Genomic DNA, 19,973 nt, shown 5'->3' with positions numbered 1-19,973 from the left:
TTCGCCCGCGCCTCGGAGATGGCTCGGCGGTAAGAGCCGCCGCCCGCCCAGCGCCGCCCGGGGTTCCGCTGCTGCGGCCGCCGCCCGAGGCGCACCAGGCTGGGCTCGGCCGCCGCCCCGCGCCGTCGGCTGGGCTCCAGCCCGGCGCCTAGCGAACGGGCCCCACGGTGAGTGCCGCTGGCTTCCCGCTCCTGCAGCGACCCGCGCGTCTTCCCTTTGCCCCTCTCCCCCTGGTTTCCTCCTTCCCTCCCCTCGACTCCCCCTCCCCGCCACCCCCGCCCCACACAGCGCAGTCCACAGGCGGGAGGGAAGGCTCCGGGTGGGCGAGGAACTTTGTGAAGCGCCTTGAGGAGGCAGCGCGCAGAACCTCTGAGCGCACACAGCCCGCACACTCTCACACCCACACACGTCTTCCTGGTGTGCGCCCCGGGCAGGTTACGAGTCTGTGTGTTGTACTCAGTGCCTGGGCGCGGGGTCGGTGCTTCCATCGACGGACTCACAGACACACAGCTCGCTCCCCACTGTCTGTCTGTCGCTCGCTGTCTCTCTCTCTCTCTCTCACACACACACACACACACCTGACCACACATAAAGCATCGGAGGGTTCTTTTTTCTTTATTTTCTTTCTTTATTTGCCAGTTGTCCTTGCTTGGGGGAAAAAACTTGCCCTCTTGACGGCCCTGTGAAGCTGGTGGCCACACTGAGCTTTTGAAGTTCCTTTCTTTTAATCTCCTTTATTGGTGCGAGATTAAAGCATTACTATCCCATGTTGTGCAGCTGGGGAGAAGGGAAAATTGATAGAGGGAAAGACTTGGTATAGGAATGTTGTTTGGAATATTTTCTCAGATTCTTTACTGGCATTGCATTAATCAGTTGATGGATTCGGCTAGGGACATTGAATTGCTCTCCTGTATGGATCTGTGGATGTCTATATATAATACAAATAATACTGAGTATTATTGGGCCCAAAATAACCAATTAAGTGATTCATACACAGGAAAACTTAGATAAAAAAAGAAACTGCGCCCTCTGCTGTTTGTTTTAGTAACATCACTTTAGAGACTCCTCCCCCCACCTTTTTCTTTTCTTTTTTCTTTTCGAGAAATCCACTTAGGAGGCTGTCATTTTACAGGGGAGGGGAGGAAAATTCCTAGTGGAGATTTTAAGCAACTTTGTTTTGAAAAGTTGGAGATTGCGTTTCCACCCTCACATCAGGTACAGATTCCCAGAGTGTAGAGGCTTTTGTTTTCCACCTCCCCCCCCATTCTTCCCAGGGAATGGTAATGGAACCACTCGTTATCATAACAGTTTGTCAGTCTTTGGAATGGAAAATTCTGAGTAAGATTCAGAATTCCACTAAACATATGGTGTATCTGGCCGTGGATTTGCTTTAGAAATAAGGCCCTATTTTATGTCTGAAAATACTGAAAGTTTTATTTTACAGAATTGGGGAGGAAATAGAAAAATCTTGTAACAAAATCATTTATTCAGATATAGCTAATGGTTCAGCTTGTTAGAAAAAAGTTATCCAGAAATTCCCTTTTTCACAGTAGGGGCAACCTTTTTCTGATTTGTCTAGTCCTTGAGGTCATCTCTAAGCTTTGGGGAATTAACAATTGCAGGTTTCATAAAAGTATTTTGAACTGCCACTTTGAATGCCTTAAATTCCCCTCACCCCCTTTCTCTTTGGCAAAGGAAGATCAGCTCAATAACTGTTTCAAGAATCTTTTGGAAGACAAGTAACTTTTAAGTTTTTCTTTAGGATGAAATTTGGTTCTTTGCGTGTGGATTAGCATGCAAAGAAAAAAAATGCAAGTGTTCATACATAAGGGATATATCTCCTATTTTTTTCCGGGTGCCATGAAATAAGATCTCTTTCACCACTGAAGACCAACATAAGGGAATTCAAAATTCCATATAGTTGGCTATTAATTTGGCGATACTTCCTATTGTGAAAATTTAAAAAGGTGATCCTAACATTTTGTAAGAAAACAGTTGATGTTGATTTTATGTGCACATAAAGCTGTTTTTCCTAGTGATATTTTTGTTTTGTCAGCTTTCACTGGATGTATGTGTTTCAGGTTAGCTTTTTAGAAGGAGGCTAATATATTTTTTCTGTTTCCTTTTGTATGTTTGTAAGTGGTGCATTTGCCTGTCTTTGCCTCTGTTATTATTCTGAAAAACAAACAAACAAATCATATACTAATTTGAAAAAATTAAACCATTACACACTTAGTTGATAAATTTTCTAACTGTAGTAAAGATTTGGAGAGTTTTAGAAGTTACAAAAACAACAAGTCAATTGGAAAGAAAATTTTGTACAACTCAGAAAATTAATTATATGTTAACAGAAAAATGTGTGTGTATGAATTATAAGTCAGTAAGAGATTTAGTGTACTTTTAAAAACAATTTTATCTTCAGAATCCAGATTTTTGTTTCAAAACTTTAGGTGGGTGTAGACTTTCTCAAATGTGTACTTGAAACCTTGGATTTCTGAACTTCCCTACAAGACAATGAAAGATTTGTTGTTCTACATTAATAAAACAGCATATTTATTCTAGACTTAACTGATTATGAAATAATTTTATGTATTATTCCATCCCTAAACATCCTGAAAAATATATGCTTTCTAATTTCCCTAATCATTATTCTCTTGGTGAAAGCAGAGATCTTTCAAATACTAAGGTGTGCTATTTAGTTTTATTAAGAATCTCTTGATAGGCAGTTGCTCATAATACCCAATCAAGTATGAGTAAAATATGCCAATGATGTTGCAGTACATGTAAAATTTCTCTATCTTGAAAGACAGTTAACAAAAGGATAGAAGCAAATGTCTCCCATTAAGATGACTAGAATATGCTTTCTTCACAACACATAAATAAATGCAGAGAGCATTTAATATATGTTAAATATCCCATTTAGTCAGTCTCATTATGACAGTGTTGGAAGCTGCTAATTTTGATATGTTATGGAATTTGGGTATGTCTTTATCTCCTTGTATGTTTCACTCAATGGAATATGATTATAGTCAATGTTCTTTTTGTTCCTTCCCATTCAGAAACATGCATATTTATAAAATTCCTAATGTCTATGAGGAATGAGTCAATAGCTGTCTATTTCAGGTGCCCCTGAGAGCTGAGTATTTATGGAATAAATAGCTTACTATCACCACCCCCACCTCCTCGTGAGATTATGTAATAGAATGGATACTGAGAGCCAGCTAGAGTTAGTGGATTTACTGTCAATGTTTTCCTCTTTGTTGATGAAATTGGCAGTTGTTTTTAGAGTATAATTGTCTGTAGTTTTGATAATTATTACTTCCATGTAATATTTAGGAGGCTTCTTTTCTAATGAAAGAAAAGACCTGTGAAATGACTTCTACAAGGTGGAAGGGAATTAGCTACAGAATCCTGGGAAAAGATGTGTTCCTTGTATGCAAAGCCATTTTATAGCTCATTTTAGTCCAGATCAGTAACATCTATCAACTTGAGGGCATGACATAACTTTATATTTTCATATTGGCTTTGCAAATTTATATACCAGTCAGAGGTCTGTGGAGTACTCATGGCATATTAATGGGTATTTCTATCAAAGAGGACTTCCTAATGTTTTAGTGCACAGGTAGAGATGATGGCACTGTTCGATTACAGTGAGTTCCCAGGGTTCACAAAGTTAAGAACTAGAAATGGGACTGTGCAGAGCTCTTCTGAAGCTGCTCACATTTAGGTGAGCACTTGAGACACATTCAAAGTCCACGTTACTTGGCAATTAGTTCAGTTATGGGCAAGAAGGAATTGGTTTGGTATATTAAATCCCCAGATATGTCATTGACTGTCCTCATAATCGTTTTGCCTGGCTATTTGCTGTAATGACCTAGCTTTGAAGATGCTATTGGTGATTTTAACCTAGTTGAAAGCACAGCCAGATGGGAACTGGTGCCGTTAGGTAATAGAGGTTAAGAGGTAAATCATGTTCTATTTTAAAATCATTTTATTTTCTTTGAAAACTCCTTAATTATACTTTAATAGAAAATTCCTGATTTTGACAGGGGCTTCTTTTCCATTGTGTGGCATGGAAGTTCATAGATTTATTAGTTTCTTACTGATTTTAAAGTAAGAGGATTTTCTTTGAAGTGTATGGCAATGAAAAGTAGATCCTAATGTGAAGGATACATATTAAGTAATGCTACAAACATAAAAGTTGGAATGAAATCAAATAATTATGTTAAAGAACAGCTTAGTGACCCTCTGCTCCTGATCTGTAATATGCTGTGGTCAATATCTTTTCCTGTGTCAATGGGAGCTCATTAAGTGTAAATTCTGCAGACTGACTGAGCCATGCCATATTAGTGCTTGCCAAAGCTTGACATTTTTAATACATTAATAATATGTCTGTAATGTAATGGAAAACTATTAATCACAACTGGTTATGTGCCAGAAATTTAAGCTATAATTGGCTGCTTCTTGTCAAGAATGTCTGTCGCACAGTCCTGCAACTGCCTAATATTCAAATGTCTTGCACTCCTCTGCATTTTTCTTTGTCAGTTTTCTAAATTCGATCAATGGTGTAGTCCATAATTCTGTGTAATGACCATCATTATAATTCTGGTGTACTTTAATGAGAATTCGTTGCACTGGGATTGCTCTTGTGTCAGGAAATAGTACCAGGTTCCCATATGTTTCCTTAGTCACCAAATTTTTAACATAAATTTATATGGTCATCCTTCATTTTGTGATTCAACTGAGGCAAAAAAGTGGATGAAGACAGTAGTGAAGAATAAGCAGATAAGGGGGAATAATATTTATTGATTAAAATGTTATTAATCTCAGAATTCAAATATATACTTAAGGTATATTTTTAATATATTAAAAATTAGCTTGTTGTGCTCACTCATTTTAAACTCAAAGCAGTTCATCTCAGGTCTTTAAGAGTATATGGTGCTGATTAACATGTTGTTATGTATTTGAAACTAAGAATTTAAGTTAATAATTTCTGGTGTAGTAGATTTTACACTGCTTCAGTTATAATGCCTACTTTTCTCTCCCTTCCATTTCCCCCTCCATGAAAGTGTTTGTTCTTATTATAATAAAGTAGTAAATGCAGTTGAAAATGCATCTAGAAAATGCAAATTTGTATTATTTTAATACCTTTTCAGATTATTAATTGTCAAAATGTCAGCTGCTTCTGAAAGTATCAACTTAAAATTACTAATGAATCTGAAAAAAAGCAGAAGGCTATAGTAGCCACATTTACTTCTCTGTGATTTTTTTTTCTTTTTGGTTTAAGATTTCAAAATGTACTGAGCACAATAGTCTTTACATTACAAAAAGAGGCAGATTCAAATCTGTAGTTTATACATGTTTAGACAAACTGCTAATTATTGCTTCATAGGAACTCAAATATTCAACATTTTTCCTAATAGAAAATATCACAAATTGCAGCAGTATGATAACATTTTATGAATTGAATATAATGAAAATTGCACTTGCATCCATAAAGCAATTATTATAAATTACTTTGCTATGGAAACACAATTCAACCATCTGTTGGCATTTCATAGTCTTTGTGGCTTAGTTCATTTTAAGATGGTATATTATTTAAATATAGTAGATTCCTTCTATTAGATTCTGTGAGGACAGTGAACTTCCATATTTAAACTGCTTAGTGTGAATTGAAGTGTCTATATGGTATTTCCTAAAATTGTAGGCTTGTCTTTTCACATTAAAAAATACTTAATTATTGGGACTGTGACGATATAAATCAGCTAATTAAGCAAATGCACTCTTCTTACATCTGGATTCCAAATATTATTGTTTGTTTCGATTTAGACAGTAATCTCTAAAGAGAAAAGTTGCCAGTTAAACTCACCAATGACTTGTACTCAGTATGTAGGCTGTATTATCAGTTAGCCAAAAGTACTTTTAAACAGTAATTTTTATTTTCTCTTAGAATTAGTGCCATATTATTCTGCTTCATGGCCTGTTAACTCACCCTCAGCTATTTTTATATGTGCATTTTAAATTGTGCGTTTTACTACAGAGCTTTTAGTTTTAAAGCAGTGTATTATATTTGCCTTTGGGACAAATTCCCTTCTTCTGTTACAGAGAGTAACTGCAAATGCAGATGTAATGGCTATAAAAAGATGTAAGAAAATAGAAAATTCTTATGAAAGGACAATTTGCTGCTTTGGTTTTATTTTTGAATATTTTTTTCAGAGAGCCAAGTTATCTTTATCACTAAATGCAACTAAACAGAAGATGCTAAATTCTTCTAATATAATGAGCAAATCCAAAGGGACAGGCTTGTGCCAACAATGCTGTTTTTTCACTCCAGTTAACAAAAGCTAAGAAATGTACAAGGAATTTGTAGATTTTTAGGGTCTCTTTGCCAAGAGACAAAAGGCATAGAAGTAGTTGTCACTTCTTTACCATTGTTATAAAAGCACTCATTTCCCCCATTGTTCCTCTGGAAGATTTTCCAGCACTACAATATATGAAGAGATGTTTAAATCTAGCTGCTTGCTTTCAGTTTTGTCAAGATGGGAATATAGTTTTTGAAGTGAAAACCTGTGAGTCACCTGGAACACAAACATCTGTCTTTGTTATGGAAGAGTTAAATCCTTCATATCAAAATTCTTCCTAATGTGAATGATTTCTGTGGTTTGGTCATTCTAGCAAAGCAGCTGAGTAAAGGTTATCCACATTACACCAATTTGCTTCATATTGCGTCTAACCTCCCAAATGTCAACATATCATATATTTTGTAATGCATTGATTGTGGGACAATAACTCTTATTCTTATTGTTTCTAGAAGGGTGTTGGTGCCAGAAGAGAAGAATGATTGATGGGAAGCAGACACCGAGCGATAGACACTCGTCCTGTTGCTGGAGCTACTGATACCTCAGTGCGCCTGAGCATCCCTTGTGAACTTGAGCATCAAGCACCCAGGGTTATTGGATGTACAATAGGAGAGCCATCGTTTTGATAAATCCTTATCTGCTACTGGACATCTCTTATAAAAAAACCAAGCTAGACCCAAGGCTAATAGATACGTTCTAGGACAATGAAAAAGCTGCAAGTCGTTGCTAATGCCTAGTGCACAAGTATGCTAGGCTTCCACCAAAGTCCTCAATATACCTGAACATGTGCAATATATGAACCCTTCACTTTTAATTTTGGAATCTACGTTGAAGTCTCATCTTCTTTTTCTTTTTTTTTTCTTTTTTTAATATACAAACCTACCTACGTACAGACATAGATAAGCTGCTTTAGTTACCACGAAGATTGCCAAGAATTTAGAGATGTATTTGTCAAGATTTCTGTCAATTCATGCCCTTTGGGTTACAGTGTCCTCAGTGATGCAGCCCTACCCTTTAGTGTGGGGACATTATGATGTGTGTAAGACTCAGATTTATACCGAAGAAGGGAAAGTGTGGGATTACATGGCCTGTCAGCCGGAATCCACAGACATGACAAAATATCTGAAAGTGAAACTGGATCCTCCAGACATTACCTGTGGAGACCCTCCGGAGACGTTCTGTGCAATGGTGAGACAACCTTTTTGAATTGCTTATTTCATGTTAAGTGCGGGCATGTTGTATGTGCATACAAATGTGGTGCGTGCGAAGACTCAACTCAGGCAATGAGCTGAATCTGCAGGTGGCAGATTTGTGCTAACAGGCTAGTTGCATTCTCAGTGGAGGCCTGCACCACCTGGAATTACAGTTTGCACAGTATGATTGACACACTTCCTGCGAACCAAAGGTTTCACTGAGACAAATGCACTGAATATAAATGATAAAGCAAAAAGTCCAACTGAAGTTTAAATTTCAGATTGGAGACTGGGAATATGATTAGACCACATGTGATAGGTGAAGGATAAAATCCGTTGGTAAGCCAACTTTACAAACATAAAGGTTTCTTCACATACATCTTTAAATGAAGGCTAGTCCTGCGTTCTCCAGTTCAAGGCTTGAGTAGATGTCATGGTTTTGCTCATCGGGAAACTGCTGTGGTTTGGAAATTCTTGGTTAGGAGACAGGAGCCAAAGCCTCATGAGAAGCTTTTCTGAAAGAGTCTTGTCAACTTGTTCAGCCTCTTGTTTGTAAGGGTTATGGTTTTCCAGAGAAAAGGCTGGAATATTGAAAATGTTTCCTAAAAAAGTAGTGACATGGAGCATGCAAATTCAAATACTGTCCTTTTGATAAGCAAAGTTAGATAATTCATTGTTTTCATAGTATAGAAAAGGCTTTTTCTGGGTGGTAAGGTAAATGCTATGTGACACATTGAAATTTTTACTAGAGACATTGCTGAAAATATGCCCATAAGGTGTTAAGTAAAGACTTTGATCATTAAAATGATGTAAATCAGTGTGCTAAAGAATTCAAACAGTGTGTTCATTTGGTGTATGTTATTTTATTATTATTATACATAGGGTTTATTTGATACATGAACTGGGATCTCATTTTTCTCTATATAACAGATATAATGGTATGGCAGATTTTAATAGTATCCATACCTGACTTTATTATCTTGAACCTGGCCTGGCATTTTCAGGATAGTGAAACTATTAATCAAAGTAGCATCTGTTCACAGTCCCTAGTGAGTTAAATTAGCATAAGATCATCTTAGACCTAGCACTGCAGAAAAGGTTTTGTAACAGGAAACAATTTTGAGCACTAAAGAGTCTTTTCGCCTAAAAGCTAAGGGCTTGCCATTTTTCAGAAGTGCCTTTGGGGACTGGTTTGAATTATAGTCTAAACCTGATTTTGTGGAGAGTGAGAAAAAGAGCTTGGCTATTAGGTGTCACTATGACTAAAGTGCTCTGAAAGACTAAATATTTCAAAGAGAGGACCGTCTCTGGGAAGCAGGTATGTGCTTTGCAAAAAAGTTGCCTTTTAGAAACCAGAGACTCGCAGAAGAGGAATTTATTTAAACACATTAGGAAAACTGTAATAAATCTGTAAAAAAGAGCAGAGGCATTTGTTGGCTTTATATAAGGTTTCTAATAATTTCTCATAAAAGGTCAAATTTAAGATCTTATTGCAAATCTAGGGGTGAAATGGCTGTTCAGGTGACAGGTGGTGCAATCTTCTAGTCCTTAGCAGAAGATAGTTCTGGGCCAAGTCTTAATATTATAAAGACACTCTATGTATTGGCTTGCATGCACTGCTAGCAATATGCCTCTTCTGGAATTGTTTAATAATTTACAGATCTAAGTAAAACAGCAGAGATCCTTTTTCAGAGTGCTGTTTGTACTTGCACAGGTTCTGTATGATGTGCTCAACATGTGATTTGAATGTGCAGCTTCCCTCATGTCAGCCTCTGGCAAGAGAATGCTTGCTCAGCACTGCTCCTGTCCATCGTGTTGAAGGGTTTACCTGGTGTCTTCAGCATACCTCTCTCTCCCATCTTGAGTGGGAAAGGGCACGTTATAGAACTTCTCATGCCTGCTTTTTACAGTCACATTGTCTAAGGTTCTTAAGCCAATTCCTAGCAGTTCAGTGGCTAAGTGATGTTAGAGACCAAAAGAGATGAAAATGATATTCCTCAACTTTCTCAAGTGCAGTAATATATGTAATTTACATGTTTATATGAAACTCCATAAGGCAGTGTTTTAAAATACTGCATGTTACTATGATGCAAATATTCAGAAGCCTTGGTGGGTTTAAGTTGTCATTAAACAGAATTGTTTTTCAAGAGAGAGTGTGAGATTTGTGAGATATTACCTATAATGCGTAATTTGGGCTCCTTAATGTACATTTGATTGGCATAACAGATTTAATAATCTACCCTTTAAATACAAAGTTTGGGACTGCTTGTATGCATATTATATACCAAGTCAAAGATAGTGACCTAATATAGCAACACATCCTCTCTCCAGTTTTGTATTTTCCATAAAATTCTTTAGTATAAGGGTTCCTGACACAAGGCTGTAAAGCTGTTTCAGGATGCTGTCGTATCAGACCTGTTTGGGTGCTCCTTAGCCCAAGGTCTAATGGGAATCCATAAAGTCATTTGTGTTATGACTTTCACGTTCTCCCCTCCTTGACACAGGCATCCATACCTGCTCCCTCAGAGTCGTTATGGCCTATTACATCAGGGAAGCTGCCATATAAGCACAATCACTGCTTAGCCCTGATATGTAAATGTTTGCTGCAGAATGGTTTCAGTAATCACTTACTCAGCTAGTGACACCCTTATTAGCTGTGACTAGCAATTCTGAGCACCAAGGGGACATTTGGTCAGAGAAATACCCTATAATTCCCATAGCCAATTTACCTTATATAAAGTTGAATTTCATTGGCAGTGCACTGAGAGCCTGTACTTACTGCCTTTTGCATCACCTCCATCATTATATGCCAGTGACCATCCATGAATGCTGCATTTACTTTAGAGTGAGATTTTAGAGAGAATGGACCGCATGATTCCATTTAGATCTCTGCTTATTAACCTAGGTAACCTGCATAATCCCTCTTTAATGTCCCAGTCATTTTAAGTTTTTGTATAGTAATAGTACCAGCATTTTAAATGTTAGTTTTTTTGGGAGATTTTGCCATTTCTGTTTTATGATAGTAGAATAGGGGAATAGAAATAGATATACACATATACATGTATATGCATGAATTTTGTATATTGAGGCCATACATTTTCTTTTTAATTTAGTTTGATATATTCCTTGTAAGTTGTTGATGGCTAAAAAAAAATCTGTTTTTGTTAAGGGGGAAGAATATGAAGGGTAGAGGAGAGTTAAGCATTTAAAACATTTTTTTAGTCTGCGATAATATTCGTATAGATTGTGTCCTTCAGCTGTGTAAAAGCTTCAGGTAGCACAGCTTTGTCAGAAAATACAGATCATCGAGTGACTACAGTTTGTTTCAGCTTGCATAAAGAGCAAATATGATGATCTGAACCTGGGTGTAAAGCTGAAGTGACAACACAAAGCTGTGACTTGTCCTTTGCGTTTAGACAAACTTAGTTGTCATATCTTCATGCAACACCCCAGTAGCTTAAAAATGGCAAAATTATCTGCAATTATCTCCAGCCTGTGGCTAATTTTCTGGATAAGTTAAACACAAACTTTCAGAAGAAGCCTACAGATGGAAGAAGTCATAGGCGTTTGTACAATTTATGACACAGAAGTGCTGATGACGGTAGAAATGTGAGCCCTTGAGTGCAGCTATGGATTTCAGAGCCAATCAAAACTAAATTAGGAAACAAAGATTATTAAAATGTCTTCTGTGCATGTAATTTTGGCATAATATTATGAGGTGGACATTAAATGCTTCCCTTGGAGACCTTCAGCATCATTAATGCAGCACGCCTTTAATTACATGTAGACTCATATTACTAAAAAATGGAGAAAATAAAGTACTCTGAGGTGTAGTTAGCAATACCCTCATTATGTTTACTGAAATAATTAAAAGGAACGGTATAATTTTTCTAAATAAAATGTCAGAATTTGAAATGAAAATGGATTTTCTTTAGGAAATTTACTAATGTGTGCCTGTGCTCTTGATAGGCATTTATTCAAGCACCAAAGCAGATCTATTAATGATCATTCCATATTGCGCTATTTCCAAATGGAATCCTATTAAGAAAAAAAAAATGTAATTATTGTAAGCATTGTGGATAGAGCATATTTCATTATGTTCAAATGGAATTTTAAAAGTAGTACAAAAGCCTTCCTGTTTTATTATTTTAAAGGAACCCAGAAGGATGAGTGAGTGGTGATGGATGCAGTCTCAGGGCTACCCATAACTTACATTTCTGACTTGACATCAGCTCAGGTTGCCATCTGGTGGCTATCAGGTAGCCTTTGAGAAATTAATTTGATAGGTTTCATTATGTTTTTAATGACAAGGCATTAATACCAATTTTCCAAAAACCGGAAATAACATTGACTTATATTATAATCAAAAATCTTAAAAATTCACTCTGTTCACATGAAACATAAGTTAATAAATGAATGAAGTTTTAATAACAGTGACATCTTTCATTTGAATTGATTTATCCCTGAATTATGCCAGAATGAAATTTTTAAAAATCTTCAGTTCCTTCATTGTTAACACTTCATTGTTTAGTTCATTGTTTAGACTTATTTCTAAGTAAAACTTAATTTATGTTTGCAGTGAATTAAGTTCCATGGAGATCGGTCTCCTGATATAGCACTATATCAAGTATTCCCTTGTTAAGGAGCCAGCAGTAGCTCCCTGTTACCTATGTATCAAGTCTAAAGTACTCTACATGGTTTTTAAATCCAAGTGTTTACAACCTTATTTCCAATTACTTTCCATCAGGACCCAGTGGCATTTCCAAGCGATTTAGGACTGGCAGTCTCATTGGAAGGGACACTGGATTTGGGTTGAGACTGCACTGGCATAGCATGCATGGTTTATGTGGGAGGCCTTGAGAGGGAGCTGATAAAGATTACGTGGGGCTAGCTAAACCTAAAACCCGCCTCATGTCATTCATTGTTCCCAGACAGTGTTCTCTGTGTGCTCAAGTGCCCTTGCCTCTGTTGGACTAATGCGCAGATATAACTCCAGACTACTGTATGTGGGATGAAGTGAACAGAACGTAGAGCACAGCAGAACCTGGTGGTGGTGCTGGTGGTGAGAATCAAAATAAAATGACATATGGTCCCTCCTTTGAAAGGAAGACAAAAAAAAAAAAAAAAAGAGTCCTAAGCAAAATTAATATATAGGGGCATGTAGCCAGAATCTGGGGACAGAGGCATAGAAGTAAGACCAGCACTCAGAGTTTAAATGTGAATTACTTTGCTGCATATTAAAGGGCCACTTGGAAAATGCTTCTGGTAGCCAAGTTCCTGATATTAAACTGTGTCTAAAGAAGATGATAGGAAAAAAGGCTGGGTGCAGCAGATGCTGCTGCTGCTGCTAAGTCGCTTCAGTTGTGTCCGACTCTGTGCGACCCCTTAGTCGGCAGCCCACCAGGCTCCCCTGTCCCTGGGATTCTCTAGGCAAGAACACTGGAGTGGGTTGCAGCAGGTGAAGGCACAGCAGTTAAATCACACCCTAGTGGCCTGGTTAATGGTAGATTGACACCTTATATGTGGCAGAATGGAAGAGGAGCAAAAATTCATAGGACTAATAAGTTAGATCTGTGTGTGCATATGTGTGTATGTGTGTGTGTATTTCATATATCTAGCACTCCAGCTGTACACAGAGATGAAGAGGGGCATTTAACTGAATGCGCATATGCAAGATTTTAAAGGTGAAACATGAAACTTCAGCATAATTACTGCCTTGTAGCAGACAACTTTGAATTGCCTCCTTCAGTTCCTCCAAGATTTCTGCTCTAGAGAAATACCACTTTAAAAGTGTTGAACTCGTGTCCTTAAAAACCCCCATAGTCTGTCTGGATTGTTTCGAGGTCTCTCAGGTATATTCTGTAGACTTTTGGTGCTGGGGCTAGTTCTACTTAGCTCTGGAACTGTGCCTGGGTCTTAGGCTGGCATCTGGATCCTCTGACGTTAGTGACTAGTGTCATCACACAAGAAGTCCCTCATCTCATGTGTTTTTCTACCAGGACAAACAGAAGACATTCCTTTTGCTTGGAATAGCCTCCTTTTATCCATATTCCACCCATCCTTCAAGGTCTATATCAAGTTGGTTTCTCCGTATACTTACTGCCAATTTGATAATTCAGTTGGTAAAGAATCTGTCTGCAATGAGGGAGACCTGGGTTTGATCCCTGGGTTGGGAAGATCCCCTGGAGAAGGGAAAGGCTACCCACTCCAGTATTCTGGCCTGGAGAATTCCATGGACTGTATAGTCCATAGGGTCCCAAAGAGTTAGACATGACTGAGTGACTTTCACTTTCAACATCAGCTCAAGTCAATCTCTTGACCTTTTAACTATGTAATTAAAATATATGCCCATCTATCTACTCTACTATTCTGTGACATTTAGCAATTCATTCATCTTATTGATTTATATACCCACATACACATATGTTTCCTGCGTTTACTGTATCTTGACTCTTGATCTGGACCACTGTATCCTTTAAGTGAGATAATACGTAAGACAGTCTCCCATACTCTCTTGATGCAGAGTAGGAGCTCAATAGAGACTGTATATTGTACTGCTTTTCTATCTCATAGCATTTACCATAAATCTAGGTCAATTCAATTCAATTCAGTCACTCAGTTGTGTCCGACTCTTTGCGACCCCATGAATCGCAGCATGCCAGGCCTCCCTGTCCATCACCAACTCCAGGAGTTCACTCAAACTCCGGTCCGTTGAGTCGGTGATGCCATCCAGCCATCTCATCCTCTGTCGTCCCCTTTTTCTCCTGCCCCCAATCCCTCCCAGCATCAGAGTCTTTTCCAATGAGTCAACTCTTCGCATGAGGTGGCCAAAGTACTGGAGTTTCAGCTTTAGCATCATTCCTTCCAAAGAAATCCCAGGGCTGATCTCCTTCAGAATGGACTGGTTGGATCTCCTTGCAGTCCAAGGGACTCTCAAGAGTCTTCTCCAACACCACAGTTCAAAAGCATCAATTCTTTGGCGCTCAGCTTTCTTCACAGTCCAACTCTCACATCCATACGTGACCACTGGAAAAACCATAGCCTTGACTAGACAGATCTTTGTTGGCAAAGTAATGTCTCTGCTTTTCAATATGCTATCTAGGTTGGTCGTAACTTTTCTTCCAAGGAGTAAGCATCTTTTATTTTCATGGCTGCAGTCACCATCTGCAGTGATTTTGGAGCCCCCAAAAATAAAGTCTGCCAGGTAACAAATACATAATAACATGTTTTTAACTAATTAATCAATTGATTGAATATAGTATTTGATTTTCTGAAATGTTTTCTGTTTTGTGAGGATTTTTATCATGAATCGTTTTTTCCCTCAGTAAATTAAGAGACAAAAAATTTAGCTACTGCATTTGGGCAGCTTATAATGATCTCAAAAGAGAGATGAGAGAGAAAAATCTACTTTGAGTTTCAGCACTGAAAGTATGTATGAAGAATTTTTTCCATTTATATTGAAAATATTTTTAAAATGTTATTCCAATAAAACATTTGGAAAAGATGAAAAACCTCACACTCAACATTGAAATCGTTTTGTCATTTTTCTTATGTCTTCCTCCCTAAATATAATATACATTTTGTTTTACAAAGTTGGAATCATGGAATAATGTCACATATAATTTTTCATCTTTTTTTATTTGCTAATATAGCTTTATTATTTACTTATATCATTGATATATTATTAGAGAATATGATTTGATAGTTATAAATATCCTATTATAAATATATAATATTTAATCATCCTCGTACCTTGATGACTTGATGTTATTTTCATTTTTTTTTTTTTTTGGCTATAATGCTTTGATGAACATATATCAGTATAGTTTTCTTTATTAAACCTACTCTTCTTCTCCCATATTAAATGCACTTGTTTTTTGATGGTGAGTTCATTGTTTTGTGTTTAGTTGAGGCTAAAAGGTTGGGCTGTATTCTTTTGTTCTCAAGAGTGGAATCCTACTGAATGGAAAGGACAGAGCATTCTCTAGTGAATCTTGAGGAAAGATATGTGTGTGTTAGTTGCTAAGTTGTGTCTGACTCTTTGTGACCCCATAGACTGTAGCCTGCCAGGCTCCTCCGTCCATGGACTTCTCCAGGCAAGAAGACTTGAGTGGGTTGCCATTCTCTTCTTCACGGGATCTTCCTGACTGAGGGATTGAATCTACATCTCCTGAATTGCAGGCAAATTCTTTACCATCTGAGCCACCAGGGGAAAGAGGTGTTAGACTTATATCAAGAGACTCAGGCAGGCCCCTCTCTCTGGGCCTTGCTCTCTTTTCTCTGGACATGAGAGAGAGCTTCTAGAGGTATAAAGAAGATAGTTTCTGCCACATGGGAGAGAGCAAAAGTCGGGAGACCTGTTTGGGAACAATAAGCTGAAGATGAGCAAGTTACACCTTGTGAACTATACTTATGGCTTTAAAACTTGGGTTTAAATTGATCCACAGTGAGAAATGCATTTTATATTGCAATGCAGTAAACATTATCCTAATCAGTTCAGTTCAGTTCAGTTGCTCAGTCGTGTCCGACTCTTTGCGACCCCATGAATCGCAGCACACTAGGCCTCCCTCTCCATCACCAACTCCCGGAGTTCACTCAGACTCATGTCCATTGAGTCAGTGATGCCATCCAGCCATTATCCTCATACACACAACCAAAACAAAAACTGGGAAATGATCCTTATTCTTTAATGTGTGCTATACCCTCTGACATTTTATCTTCTTTTATATTCTTTTTCCTTTAGCAATAATCGAAAATTACATATTGATGGTTACCTGCAAATTACAAATAGTATTGTTTTTGAACCTTACATAAATGGAGAAATTGGATACACATTATTGTATAGCTTCCTTTTTTAAAATTTAACATTATATTTCTGAGATATTCTGTATATAGTATTCTACCATATGAATATCTGGGTATTTCTTTAATCAATCTTCTATTTGTAGACATTTAGTTTATTTTTTATATTTTAAGGCTATTAACTGGGGTCAATTTTAACTTCTGTCAGTTTTCCAGAAAGATAGTTAATTTTTATTTCCTCTAACATTTTATGAAATGTCCTAGTCATTAGACCCTCATCAGTACTGGGCCTCTAGTCTTAAATTTTCTTCTAATATAGAGTCTTAGCAGATAAATTATGTAGTTTACCAGAAAGAATACTGATGAAATTATCCTTATTACAGGCACCTTTTCTGCCATGAAAATAGTTTTTAAAATTTGGCACTGATATACAAACATATTGGAAGGTGAAAATGACATTTTATTTTTTAAAAATATATTTGTTTGCTTATTGAACAGATTGATTTCTTTAATACATTTATTGGCCGTTTAAACTTTCTTGTTCCTGATTGTAGTAGTTTTATTCCTTTGTACTTTTTCCCCTTTTCTAACTTTTCTATTGAAGTCAACAATTAAAAGATATATATTTGGGCCTTTTAAACAGATACCACCCATTTATCAGTTGATTGAGTTCAAAAGTGAATATCCTTTCTGCCAGAAAAGTAGGTCTTGTTTCAGAGAATTTTCCATACCCTTTATTTGTGGAAATTTTATGTAATCTTGCCCTGGGCTTTGATATCAGGGGGGCTGTCATCTCACAGCGAGGAAATATTCATCTGAGTGCTCTCTTGAGTCTTTTGTTTCTAATGTTAAAACTTTGAGAAGTTGTCATTCACTCACAGTAAAGTGTTCCTGTCCACTTAGAATCGGTGCTTTTGGAGACAGTTGCATAGTTAAACAATTCCTTGTATAAAGATGGCTGGTGTGAAATCTGTTTTGGTTTTAGTTCCCCAGACCAATGAGCAGACTAACTTTCTTTTTCTTTTTTCCTTTCTCAGACTAGCTTTTCATGTACCATTTTTAGATTTCAGAATTTCTTTCCTTACAAAAGGGGAAAAGGATGAAAGTTGTTTTTCGCACACATCATAATGGAAAAGAACTTATACTGAGATTGGCAGGTTGTAGGTTTCTTCTCATCTTTCTGGGAGTAGATTCTCATAGTATCAGTTCCATGAAAATTAAAGACATGAGCCGAGGAAGAAACCAGAATTGGTTTTCATTCTTTGACCTACTTTGGAATTGACTTCTAAAATATTAAATGAAGAATTGAGCTAGATGCTGTTTTAGTGCAAAGAAATAGCCCTTTTGGTCCAGAGGGTTGATGTCCATTGAGAAGTCCAGCAGCTGACACTATCATCAGGTCATGTCTGAACAGTGGTTTTTTACCATTCTGTATAACTTTTTTTGTTTGTTTCCTGTTGTTCTTTCCTTCTTGGAAGTGATAAAATGAAGTCGAGTATGCTTCTAAGCAACTCTCTCAAGGGAGAGGAGAATCCAGTGTATGTGGTCAGTACAGGTTACAGAAGAGGCTCTGTGCATGACAAAGAAAATCTGCGGATGACCACTCTGAGGTTGACTGTGATACTTGGACCATGCCATGTGGATTTTTATTCCAAAATTTAGGAAAACTAATCTTACATGTGGTGTTAGGAAACACTGTCACCAATGCATCTACAGTTTGACAGGATAATGTTCTATTTAGTCATAATTAGATCACTTTAGTTGGAGAAGGCAATGGCACCCCACTCCAGTACTCTCTCCTGGAAAATCCCATGGATGGAGGAGCCTGGTAGGCTGCAGTCAATAGGTCGTTAAGAGTCGGACATGACTGAGCGACTTCACTTTCACTTTTCACTTTCATGTATTGGAGAAGGAAATGGCAACCCACTCCAGTGTTCTTGCCTGGAGAATCCCAGGGACGAGGGAGCCTGGTGGGCTTCTGTCTATGGGGTCGCACAGAGTCGGACACGACTGAAGCGACTTAGCAGCAGCAGTGGCAGCAGCAGATCACTTTAATAAGTGCCTAGCATAGCTCTTACCTGGAAAATCCCATGGAAAGAGGATCCTGGTGGGCTACAGTCCATAGGGTTGCGAAGAGTCAGACACAGCTGAGGTAACGTAGCCACACACGCACAGCACAATGTGAATACATAGGAGTTCTTCATGCATGCTTGATGCATTTAACTTGCGGAATGATTTTACAAATAACGTTATTTATCAAGAACTTCCCTGATGTCATGCAGTGCCCTAAACACTTTGTTAGTTCATGTAATTCTCAGTTTTATCATTATTCTTATTCAATGAGTGAAGTAATTAAGACAGGATGTTAAGAAACTTTTCCAATTAAGTAGTGGGAACAGATTATGTATTGTACTGCTGTGCTCAGATGCTCAGTTGTGTATGACTCTTTGCAGCCGCACAGACCATAGCCCACCAGGTTCATCTGTCCATGGGATTCTTCAGGCAAGAATCCTGATCCAGGGCTCAAACCTGTGTCTCTTATGTCTCCTGTATGGGCAAGTGGATTCTTTACCACTAGTACTACCTGAGATGCACAGATATAAATCCAGGCAATCTAACATGCACGTCCTACTTTTAAACTATACTATAAATTACCTGCTAATTTTATTTGTAGTATGTGAGATAAAATCATCACAAAAACCTTTTTAAAATCACATTTATAACTGGGACTGTAAGCTACAATACTATGATTTTGAATTTAAAAAGCCTTTTATCTAAAATAAACTCAGAAATTTGGATTCTGTAAACAGAGTGTATGGAATGTTGGAAATACACATTATGTAATGAGTGTCTTCATTCGGGGATACGAGAACCAATCAACAGTGTTTGTTTCCATTGCTGCTTCTTTTCCATTAATGTGTTCATATAAATGGAAATAAGCTGTGAGAAATCATAGACAGCAGAGTACATGTTGTATTTACCGTCTAAAAACCAGAATAATAAGTTAGCAACTTTTGGCTAGTTAACAAAATTGTGTTCTTGTGGGTGAAGTGTTGAGAAAGTAGTTAACGTGATACTTTTGAGTTTTTTTTTTTTTTTTACACTATCAGTAACAACTGTTATATAGCCAGCTGCCTCCATGCTGTCTCCACTTGGATGTCTAGTAGGCATTTTTAAATTTCACATGTTTATTATAGAACTCTTTATTTCTTCTTCCCAAATCAATTCTGCTTCTGGTCTTTCCCATATCTATAAATGGAAACTTATATTTATCTAGTTACTCAAGATGGAAAATCTAGGAATCCTCCTAAACTCCTTTATGTCTCTAACAACACATATATATTGATTCTATTAGCTAAGCTTCAAATGTATCCCAAATCAGACCACTTTTCGTCATCTCCATTACTAACAACCAAGTTCTAATCAGCTATATCTCTAGGCTGCACTTCTGCAGTATCTACTAATTGGTCACCTTGCTTCCCACTTTTTTCCTATTATTAAATTCACATATGTTTTATAATATATATATATTATATGCTTTCTAATTATTGCATATGTTTTATAATATATATAATATAGACAATGAAATTATAACAAAACATAAAATATATAATACATA

General features: G+C 37.3%; 1 protein-coding gene across 5 annotated transcripts in view; it reads left to right on the top strand.

The window, feature by feature from the left end:
• NTNG1 (netrin G1) overlaps positions 1-19,973 on the top strand; it is a 369,164-nt gene that overhangs the window by 1,325 nt on the left and 347,866 nt on the right. For 4 of the 5 annotated variants that reach the window (XM_010830949.1, XM_010830950.1, XM_010830951.1 and 1 more), the window contains exon 2: positions 6,812-7,547. In XM_010830949.1, coding sequence (XP_010829251.1) covers positions 7,302-7,547 — 246 coding nt within the window. In that variant the 5' untranslated portion in view covers positions 6,812-7,301. Of the gene's footprint in view, positions 1-105; positions 168-6,811; positions 7,548-19,973 lie in introns of those variants that run through there. The other variant, XM_010830947.1, reaches the window with a different exon arrangement.

Source organism: Bison bison, unplaced genomic scaffold (genome assembly GCF_000754665.1).
Source record: "Bison bison bison isolate TAMUID 2011002044 unplaced genomic scaffold, Bison_UMD1.0 scf7180017864519, whole genome shotgun sequence".
NCBI classification, from domain to species: Eukaryota; Metazoa; Chordata; class Mammalia; order Artiodactyla; family Bovidae; genus Bison; species Bison bison.
This window is presented reverse-complemented; position numbering and strand designations above follow the sequence as displayed.